This window comes from Podarcis bocagei, assembly GCF_964188305.1.
Source record: "Podarcis bocagei genome assembly, chromosome: 6".
NCBI lineage: Eukaryota > Metazoa > Chordata > Lepidosauria > Squamata > Lacertidae > Podarcis > Podarcis bocagei.
This window is the reverse complement of record NC_138130.1, coordinates 20130080-20140849: the sequence shown is the minus strand read 5'-3', so window position 1 is coordinate 20140849 and position 10770 is coordinate 20130080. Positions and strand designations below refer to the sequence as shown.

At 46.6% G+C, this 10770-nt stretch overlaps 1 protein-coding gene and 1 long non-coding RNA gene across 2 annotated transcripts in view; one reads left to right on the top strand and one right to left on the bottom strand.

The window, feature by feature from the left end:
- Positions 1-4866: 4866 nt before the first annotated feature.
- On the bottom strand, positions 4867-7317 carry LOC308589748 (uncharacterized protein). Its single transcript, XM_081199158.1, has 7 exons — positions 7231-7317; positions 7023-7102; positions 6767-6860; positions 6577-6660; positions 6384-6488; positions 6202-6253; positions 4867-5996 (listed from the first exon to the last, which is right to left on the bottom strand). The coding sequence occupies exons 3-7, from the start codon at positions 6854-6856 to the stop codon at positions 5971-5973; spliced, it is 357 nt and encodes a 118-aa protein (XP_081055284.1). The 5' UTR covers positions 6857-6860; positions 7023-7102; positions 7231-7317; the 3' UTR covers positions 4867-5970.
- A 2123-nt stretch (positions 7318-9440) lies between these two features.
- LOC308589505 overlaps positions 9441-10770 on the top strand; it is a 32534-nt gene continuing 31204 nt past the window's right edge. Inside the window, exon 1 of the long non-coding RNA XR_014009332.1 lies at positions 9441-9882. This is a non-coding gene — a long non-coding RNA (uncharacterized lncRNA). The remainder of the gene's footprint in view (positions 9883-10770) is intronic.

Sequence of the window (10770 nt, the reverse complement as noted above, 5' to 3'; positions counted from 1 at the left end):
CTTCCTGATGTCATGCTCGTGAGCATGGTGCCTTCTTCCCTAAGCTGGACAGAAACTTCCCGGATTTTGGGAAGGAGGTGCCAGGGCTCCGACAGGATGCTGCAGCCCTTCTGCCTCCTTCCCAAAACCAGGTGGGCTTTAGGAAGTTGGCAAGAGAGCTCTTGGACCCGTCAGAGCATCATGTCTCCCTCCCTAAGCTGGGCAGAAGCTTCCCGGGCTTTGGGAAGGAGGTGCCCAGCTTTAATACTTTAATACTCTAATTTACCAGGAACATTTAGGGGGCTAGCCTAGTTCCCCGTGTCCACTGACCACACACCGTTGGTGGTGCCAATGCACTGATGAAGGCAACCTGTCATTTTCGCTGGTGTCTTTGCACTGTGTTGGTCTCTCAACTGCCCCGCCCTTCGTTCTGCCCTCCTGGCAAGCAACAGTGATCTACCTAATTGGAAGCTGGTATAGAGGCCAAGTGCATATGGAAGCAAATTATATTGCTTTCTCTCTATAGTTTACTACAGGGGAAGGCAGTTGGCCAGACTTGTATATATGCCAACAGAACTTACTAGCCTGCAGAAATCTTTACTAGCTTGCAACAAGGCTTCCGTGTTGAGTGCAGGTGAGGGCAATCCCATCCTCCGCAGCTCACAGGAAATGCGAGCTTTTGACTCCTTGGCAGGTTTGTTTCTTAAAAGAGGGGGCAGAGGATCCAGTGTTTCTGTGCTGGTTGCAGAGAAATTGACTTTCTTTCCTCTGTGGCTGGCTTAGGAAACCAGCAACTTTTCTGAACTCCACCGGCCCTCTCATTCACCTCCAAACAGGGATGGGGAATCTGGAGATGCCTAGGTTTAAACTGGAGACTGTCTACAGTATATGCAAAGCAGAAGCCATTCCCCAAACTCTTTGCTGCATAATTCCCATAGCTCTAGCTGTTTTTAAGACTTACTTATCAATGAGAAGCAAGCAGGCAATCAAAACTTGGAGCATCTACACATATATATTTGGTTGCAGTGAACATAAGAGCAAAACGAGCAGGCAACAGAAAACCTCCCACAAATATATCATCCACAACACACAAACCAATAAACACTAGTCAAGCGAAAAGGGAAAAGGGGATTACTCAGTCTATAATTTCACTCTGTAAGGTAAAGGTAAAGGGACCCCTGACCATTAGGTCCAGTCGTGACCGACTCTGGGGTTGTGGCGCTTTATTGGCCGAGGGAGCTGGCATACAGCTTCCGGGTCATGTGGCCAGCATGACTAAGCCACTTCTGGCGAACCAGAGCAGCGCACGGAAATGCCATTTACCTTCCCTATTTATCTACTTGCACTTTGATGTGCTTTCGAACTGCTAGGTTGGCAGGAGCAGGGACCAAGCAATGGGAGCGCACCCCAGCATGGGGATTCGAACTGCTGACCTTCTGATCAGCAAGTTCTAGGCTCTGTGGTTTAACCCACAGTGCCACCCGCGGCCACACTTCACTCTATAAAGTCACCTAATATTTGTTAACCTTTGTTTTGATTTTGAATAACTTCATTTTGCTGCCAGTGATGGCACTATAATATAGAATGTTAGAAAAAATTAATTTCCCAAAATGCCAAGAGTAGATTTCTCTAGGAACCCTAAAAAAGTAAGAAAAGCTGCTCTGAAACAGACCAAACACTAACCTGGCTCAATGGTCCAGAATGTGCTTCTGAGAAGCCCACCAGCAATAGCCCTGTTTCATTACTCATCTCACCCCAGTCCCAAAACAGCTAGTATTCAGTAGCAAACTGCCTCTGAATCTATAGCTAAGATGATCACAAAGGACAGGTTCACTTCATCTGGGAGATCAGATTTTTCTTTTTTCTTTTGTCAGTGCATATTCCAAAAATTACTCGCTGTATGCTTCCCCCTTGCCAGGCACTGACAAAATAGCGTTTTCACCAGCAAGCTGGTTTAAAACTTTTTGAGGTTTTAATAGCTTTTAAGAACTCAACTGTAGCTATTGTGTTGTAAATTCTTTAGCGGCATGTGTGGGATGTGCTAGCAAATTCTTGCAAAGAGACCTTTCTCTGGAGGTTTTCATCCCGCTTGATTTAGAATGAGCAGGATTTTACAGTGTCAATAACCCCCCAGCTGTTTGCAGAGCCCTGTCCTGGCGATGGGAAGACATTGTAGCCTGAAATCCATGTAAAGCACGAACTTTTTCTTTCATGATCAAGCTCACACAAAAGGATTGCATGCAATGTTAGCTAGATTTGCAGTAGCTCTCACTTCGTAAAAGGAACAGTGGGGCAAAAGCTTTATTAGAAATATTTGTGTGTGTGTGTGTGTGTGTGTGTGTGTGTGTGTGTGTGTGTGTAATATTTTACATCTCATGCAAACATAGTAAACTAAAAAGGCCTGTTTCCAGTGACTGAGACCAGCAGCGTAGCTAGCCCATGGGGGCAGGGTGAATTGCGTGGCACCTCTCTGCCACCTCCTCTCATCTGTAGGGCAGCTGAAGGAGAGGCGGAGGGCAGATGCAAGTCCCATGCTGCCGTTTCAGGCAGCACGGAGCCTACAGGCCCCCAAGCCACCATGTCACTCCCAGGAGAGACGCATGGCTCGGGCACCTTCAGGCCCCATGGTAAGTGCCAGCCCCTGCAGTGTGGCATCCAGTGCCAGCCACATTTTGTTACACTTGTTGACTGAACTAAAAAGTTTAGTGAACCCATTTTTTTAAACAAACACAAATAAACAAACCAACCAAAACTCATATTTTTGTCACTCCCCTCCGTGATGACACCTGGGGTGTCCCGCACCACCTGCACTCCCCTTCCTCCGCCACTGGCTCTTCTTGTATGCTAGGTAAGTGGGGTATCACTTATCAGCACAGGAGCTTGTTTCTTGCAGTTGTACTCACACAGCACCTCAGCTTCCTGCACTCCACATCAACAGTAGGGTGCAAAATAGCGAAATGAAGTAAACAATTTCATTCATAAGAAATTCCCACCGTGAAAAAAAGGTTTTAAGTGCTTATGCTCACAGTGTTAAGCAAATAAACTAGAAAATAACACTTGCAGCTGTAAGTATCTTATTTTTCCATCTTTTAATAATTTTAATATGTGGGATGGGTGACAATAAGTTTTCCACGCCGAGTACCACCTGACCTTGCTATGCCACTGCCCCTCAGCTCTTCAGTTAGGCTCTGAGTGCAAAGCCAGCCCTTCTCCTTGCCTCTTTTCCCAGCAGCACCCCCTTGCCTCAGGCCTCTGAGAAAGAGAATTTGGGGCTTCAGTTCCCTCCAGTCTCTGGTTCATCCCCCCCCAACCTGAACAAATACAGATGCCTTCCCTGGGGAGTCTCTCCTTGCCTTGGGAAAAGGCAGGCGGCAGCACCTGGTAAACTGGGTGGCAAGCTGGATTCACTGCAGGACAGTTTGGGAGAGAAGGGGAGACAAGCCGCCACATCATACAACCATATGTCTGGCAACGAAAATCCACCTCTTTATTTTATATCTATTAAAATTTTATATTTAATTCTCAGTTTCTTCCCTTGCCAGACAAGGCTGCTCTGAGCCTGGCTTTGGCTGGGGAGGGCGGGGTATAAATAAAAAGTTGTTGTTGTTGTTGTTATTTAAACCTAGAAACATATTTTTGCCATTCTTTGAAGCATCTTGTTCTGCCTACTATTGGAGTGGTTTGAAAGAAAAATAGAATTTGGGGCAAAATATATTCATTTTTATAACTAAAATTCTTCCCATTAGAGAGAGTTTCATTCTTCCCCATAACTCAAGGTTTTTTCTTACATCTTTTCATGTCTTTACATAATTGTCTTGAAATATATTGGAGTTTTTCACTGTTAACCATATTTCCAGATACTTCACCTTTTTCTCAGTTGTCAGCCCACTGGCCATCTGCCAATCTTTTTTTGCCTGTGCATCCATATTTTTCACCAAAACCTTAGTTTGGGTTGTTTTAAGATCTACACTTTTTTTAATAAGATTTTTTATTAGGAATTGTAACATAACATTTTATCAATAAAACATATCATCCTCATTTCCCCCCTCTATTTTCCCCTTCCCCAAAATAGAAACCCCCCCTCCCGCCACCCCCCAAACTTCCCTCAGCTCCTCTCTCTGGTTTTTCCATACTTAGAATTTTCTGCATATTATAAAATTGTAAAAATCCTTAACCTATCTGTCTATATGTTATTAATAATAAATTTGTGAATGTTTATTCAAAACCTGCCAAGGAGTCCAGTTCATTTTGTTGTTTATTTAAATACTTTGTAAAAGGTTCCCATTCTTCTTTAAAGTCACAATTGTCCTTATCACGTAGTCTGTATGTTAATTTCACCAATTCCGTATAGTCCATCAGTTTCTCTTGCTACAGTTCTTCAGTCGGGGTTTCTTCATTCTTCCATCCTTGTGCTATTAAGACTCTTGCCGTTCTCACGTACATAAAGATATTCTTAAATTTCCTTGGCAGGTCTTTCCCTAAAATCCCTAACAAAAATGCTTCAGGTTTTTTGACAAATGTTAATTGGAACATTTTCTTCAACTCATTATATATCATTTCCCAAAGTTGTCTAATTTTACTGCAATCCCACCACATATGGTAAAAAGTCCCTTCTTTTTCCTTACATTTCCAATACATGTTTGAACTGGTTTTATACATTCTTCCTATCTATACTGGTGTTGCATACCATCTATACATCATTTTCATATACCGTATTTTTTGCACCATAACACTCACTTTTTTCCTCCTAGAAAGTAAGGGGAAATGTCTGTGCGTGTTATGGAGGAAATGCCTACGGGTGGCATGCCTACGGATTTTCCTCCTCTAAAAACTACGTGCGTGCTATGGTCGGGTGCGTGTTATAGAGCGAAAAATACGGTGATTTTCTTTCAACAGAGAGCAATCTGTAAATTTTAAATCAGTTTTCCATAATCATTCCCAGTCTTCAAACAATATATTGTGACCTATATCCTGTGCCCATTTAATCATTACTGATTTCACCTCTTCATCTTTTCTTTCCCATTCTAACAGACTACTACATCCACCTTTCAGCAGCTTCACCTTCCCTTCTACAATTTCCTTTTGGAATCTGCATGTCGTATAGCTAAATCCTTTCTTGTTATCTTCTTTGTATATTTCATGTAGTTGCCAATAATGTAACCAACTCTGAAAATGGTAATAACTTAGGTACACTTCTCAATGGTTCTTCTACAGAAAACACCATATCACCCACAAAGGCTTTTATCTTATAATTCCCTTGGCCCACCGATATCCCCTTTATGTCAGAATTATTTCTTATCCTCCGCACCAACACCTCTAGGGCTGATATAGATTGAAGCAGTGATAGGGGGCATCCTTGCCTTGTCCCCTTCTACACCTTACATTTTTCCTGTAACGGCATTATTTACAATCAGGTTTGCAGTTTGATCTGTATAAATTGCCTTAATTCCTTTGAGGAAAATGACTCCTAATTCCATTTCCCCCCTAATAACTTAATCATAAATAACCAAAACCAAAAAGAAATCCAATAGGGACTAATCTAAGGTTCTTCACTTTGGCAGGAAGAACCAGCTGCACCAATATAAGATGAGGGATACCTGGTTTGCTAGTAGTACATGGGAAAAGGATCAAGGGGTCTTAGTGGCCCACAAGCTTAACATGAGTCAACCCAAGAGTGATGCAGCAGCAAAAAATGCTCATGCTATTTCAACAACAGGAAAGAAGACAATAATACAATGAAATTCGAAATAGTAACAATTTATTGCACGTTTATTCAAAATCCATTAAAAACTAACTTTCTTTCTTTCTTTCTTTCTTTCTTTCTTTCTTTCTTTCTTTCTTTCTTTCTTGTTCTGCCCAATCTCAGTCCATATTTCATGGCTGCTTAAATCATCTGTCCCCCTCCTGATTCTCAGTGAGTGCCTCTTCTTCTGCCAGTCTTTGGCCAGTTGAGATGTCCAAATAGATCAGCAATTTATTCAAGGAGGAAAATCACAGCTCCTCAATGATGATGTCATCTGGGTGGAAAAGCATGAAAAAGAGAGAAAATCAGTTCAGTCCTCTCCGCTTCTTGTAGCTGGAGTCAGTCTGGGTGCTGCCCTCCCAGGCCAGGTGGGAAAGGCCTGCCAGGTCCTGCAGGACTCCCAGCAGGAAGACCTGGGAGGTGTGTCTTGGGCAAACAAGGGACAAGGGAGTTCACTGTCCCCAAGGTGTGGGGCTTACCTTCTTTCAGATTATTCTTGAAACAAGCCAGCTCCGGACGAATTACTGTGTTCTGCAGAGGAAAGACAAATATGAGTCAGTTGACACTATTACCCCACCCTGGATGGGTGTAAGAGAAGCAGCCCCACCCAGGAAGGATGGAAACAACCAAAGAACTGAATACAGGAAGGCAAAATACTTATTCTGAGGTTCGGGAATCTTCGTGAAAGGGCCAGCAGCAGGGATATACTGCTGGCCCCTAATTTCCTTTGGTCTTCACTCCCCAAAAGGGCGTAATATCGGAGGTCCTGCGGGATGAAAGAAATGGGACAGTTAGTTGGGTAAGGGACAGGGGGGCAACCCTAAAACCACTCCTGGTGCTATCAGGATACTTACGGTAAGCAACTGGAGAAGGGTGCTACTATTGGGGGCTTCTAGGAGGAGACCCCCCAGCAGGCTCTGGAATGGCCTCTTCAGTTCCTGTGGGAAAAGAGAGAAGAGAGGTTGAGTGCTACTGGGTTAAATTTTGTAAGAGTGTAAAAAGAAGAAAGAGCTGTGCAAAGAGAAGTTAAAGCAGAGGACATACCTCTTTGTCCTCCTCTGCGCTCCCCAGAACTGCCTCTGTTGTTCTATGGAGGATTGCACTCACCATAGAGGGGCTGAAGTGCGGTCTCATAAAACTGGAGAGAGAAAGGGAAGGGGTTAGACACTGCCTCCTCCAAGTCTCCCTTGTCCCCTTCTCCCTCCTGCTTGACTTGCCCACCCAAAGCTCCCCCTGGAGTTCTGCCCCCTGCAGCACTGCCCAGTCCAAAGACCCCACTCACCTCAAAGACCCCACTCACCTCAACTGCTGGAGGGCCTCGAAGGCCAGGGCCAGGCTCAGGGGGCGATCCCTGAAGTACTCCAAGTGGCCAAGGATGTTCTAGAAGAGAGCAGAGGAGGAAAGTCAGCTCCTTCCAGGAGTCTCCAGAGGACGGCTCCAACCCCAAACGCCAGCCCCTCTCTGCTCCTCCCTCCCCATGGGGGTCCCTCACACCACCCATCACTCACCAGAATGGCTTTGGCAGTCTCCTCCTTGGAGTACTTCAGGGTTCGGAGCCCCCTGAGCCGAGCTGCCTGGCAGTCCTGGATGATGCCCAGAAGCTGTCAAGCAGCTGAAAGGCAAAAGTCAGACTGTCAGTTCCTTGTGGGGGGAGGGCTCCTCCACATCTGAGAGTGCAGAGTGGAGTGCAAGAGGGGGGCAGGTCTGAGGGATCCCCTCCCTGCTCTTGTTTTATCCAATACTCACCGCAACGGAAGGGATGTGGATTCCCAGCACATCTGCAAAGTGAAGGACATGGGGATTGGTGAGTTCCCCCCTGAGCCCCTTGCAAGGCTTTTCCAAGAGTTTTCTCCTGGATTCAAGTCCTACTACAGGAGAGGGACACCCCAGGCCTTGGGGGCCAATCCTGACCTCCTGCCCCCAGAACATGGCTCCCCAGGGAAGGTGCCCCTCCCGCTGACAACTGCCCCCCTGCCTTACCCCACAGCCCAGCCCCCTGATTCTCCCATCAGACTCCACAAAAAGGGGTGGTTGCTGGGGGGGAGGGGGTTCCAGATTCTGTCGCAGATAGGCGGGTTGGATCCAGCCGTCTGGCTCTGTGCATCTTTTTACTAGATGCCCCCCTCAGCCCACTCCTGCCCTCCTCCATCCCCAAAAGGAGGGCCACTTGCTCACCCGACACCGCAGGCTGCTCCAGGACTTCTAGGGGGGCCACCTTCTTGCAGCTGATCAGCCGCCTTAAGCGCCTGAACCTAGAAGAGACGAGCAGAGAGAGCGACTCAGAAGCTGGCAGCCCCAATTCGTGTGTGTGAGGAGGGGCATCTGGCCCAATTCCTGCCATCTCTCTGCAGTTCTGCGACCTGAAAGGGCATCGGCAGAGCTGGAAACAGGCAGCCCAGAGCACAAATGGCTGGCAGAGAGAGAAAGGAGGCCCCAAGTGCTATGGGTTCAAGAGCTCCAACCCAAAGGAAAGACAAGCATTGCCAGCTGTTAAAGGGCTGCTCTGCCTCGTCTTCTTAGGACAGCCCTGCCCTTCCTTGGTGAGGGAGGAGACCCCATGGAGGGTCCTCCAAGCATCAAGGTGTCCCAGAAGAGGAGCAGAACATGAGGAAGGAGGTGGAGTCTTCCTTGGAGCCAGGGAGACCACCCCAGGAAGGGGAAGAAGGCCAATGTTGTAGGGCAGCTGGAGAGATGCAAAATGGAGCCAGGCAGAGGTGTAGTGGTTGGAGGGCTGGACTGGGAGGAGCTGGGAGAGCAGGGTTCAAATCTCCACTCAGCCATGAAGCTCTCTGGTGGACCAGAGAGCTAAAGCTGTGGAGGGGACCCAGGACTCACACCCCGCCCCCAGGAGACCAAGAGAAAGCAAAGGAATGGTACTTACAGCCTGCACATCTTCTTGATGAAAAATCCGCCCCTCCTGTCTAAGCTACCTACCTAGCTAAAATTCCCACCCAAGCCTGACCCCAAACTCTGATCCCACCCCCAGACCCAGCCCTAACGCTAAACCTAACCCCCACCCTAACCTTACACTTACCCCTAACTATTCTTCTATAAACAAAAGAAATATATTCAAAAATGTGCACAAATGCTCGCAAATGCGCACAAATATGCGCAAATATGCACAAATGCATGCAAACACACACAAAAGCGCACAAATACACACAAATATGCGCAAATACGCACAAATGCGCGCAAATATGCACAAATGCGTGCAAATATGTGCAAATGCACACAAATATGCACAAATGTGTGCAAATGCACACAAATATGCACAAATGCGCACAAATATGCAAAAAAATAAGAAATAAAAGAAATAAAAAATAAAAAATAAAAACAAACAAATAATAATAATAAAATAAAAATAAAAAGTAAAAAATAAAAGTGTTAAAATAAAAAAGGTAAAATAAGAAATAAAATAAAAATAAATAAAATAAAATGAATCAAATAAAAGTAATAAATAAAATAAAAAGAAAAATAGCAAGCAAACCTCTCCTCTTCTACAACCACCACCACCACCACCACCACTACCTCTCTCTCCTGACTCTCCTCACTAACCCACAATGGCCGCCTGCAAGTCAGAGGCTTTTAAGGGAAGAGCAAGAGATGTCACAAAGGAGGGCAGGTCCTTGTTACCATGGCAACCCCTTCACCTGGACCAGGCCCCTCCTGAGAGGTGATGCTTCTCTGTCAGATCTTGGAGGCACCTTCTGTTCCGACTGCAGCTGGGCTGTATCTTCCATCCACAGATTCCCATCGGCATTTCACATCCTTCTTTCTGCAGCCCCATTTCCAAAGGGAGACCACCCCCACATCCTACAAGGCAGGCTAGAGGTCTCCATAGTGCAGGATTGAACCATCTGCTTTGCATGCAGGCCTTCTGTCCTGGGAATGTCCCCCCCCCCCAATTCGAAACCCTGGATAGCTGCTGCCAGTCAGCGCAGGCTAGTTGAAGAAGGATATTGAGCAGCTGGAAGGTGAGCAGAGGAGGGCGACCAGGATGATGAAGGGTCTGGAAACCAAGCCTGATGAGGAACAGTTGAGGCAGCTGGGTATGTTTAGCCTGGAGAAGAGGCGAGAGGAGAGCCATCTTCCAATATCTGAGGGCTACAAGAGGGAGCAAGGTGAGATGTGCTGTCGCTGCAGTTTTGAAGAGTTAAAAGGTACGTTTCCCTATTTTGCCACATCCTGGTATATTATAGGTTGCTTCCAGACTGGTGTTTATTGTGGGATTGGCACTGTTCTCGCATACACCCCCATGACATCAGCATCAAAATGCTAGGCTGTGTTTCATTCCTTTTATATTCAGTTTCACAGTTTTCCCAGAAAACCAGACAAGTAAAAAACAAACAAAAACAATAACCCTGCTGCCAACGTCCCATTTGCAATTTCTGAATGGCCAGTTTACAATATTAAGTCCCCAGCTGGAAGCACCCACAGACATTTCAGTTGCCGCACAACTGGGGTGGGGATAGGGCAGGATGCAATCATATTGTGCACTTCAAATGTTTGTACATAGAACTAGCAAAGGTGCAAGATCCTGCTGGTGGGTAAATACGTATTGGAAGGTATATGCTTGAGGGTTTCCTATAGACATCTAGCTGGCCACTGTGAGAACAGGATTCTGTTCCAGATAGGATTCAGCAGGGCTCTTCTCAGTGGCATAGCTAGCCGCTCGGGTGCCGGGTGTGGTGCTCGCATCCTGCAGTCGGGGGTGGGACAAGCAGCCCAATGGGGGCAGGGCAAGCCACCCATGGGGCCAGGGAGCGCTGTGTGGAGCCTCTCTGCCGCCTCCTTATCGGCTGTAGGGCAGCTGAGGGAGAGGCGGAGGGCAGGTGCAAGTCCCATGCTGCCGTTTCAGGCAGCACGGAGCCTGCAGGCCCCCAAGCCACAATGTCACTCCCAGGAGAGACGCGTGGCTTGGGCACACTGCAGGCCCTGCGGTAAGTTCCGGCCTCTGCAGTGTGACATCCAGTACCAGCCCCATTTTGTTACGTTTCTTGACTGAACTAAAAAGTTTCGTGAGCCCATTTTTTTTTCAAAAAAAGGAA

Coding starts and splice junctions, on each gene's coding strand:
- LOC308589748 (XM_081199158.1), bottom strand. CDS start 6,856: ATGAGACCGCACTTCAGCCCCTCTATGGTGAGTGCAATCCTCCATAGA. Junction 6,254..6,383: donor GAAGATTCCCGAACCTCAGA/ATAAGTATTTTG, acceptor TTTCCTCTGCAG/AACACAGTAATTCGTCCGGA. Junction 5,997..6,201: donor CAAGAATAATCTGAAAGAAG/GTAAGCCCCACA, acceptor TTTTCCACCCAG/ATGACATCATCATTGAGGAG.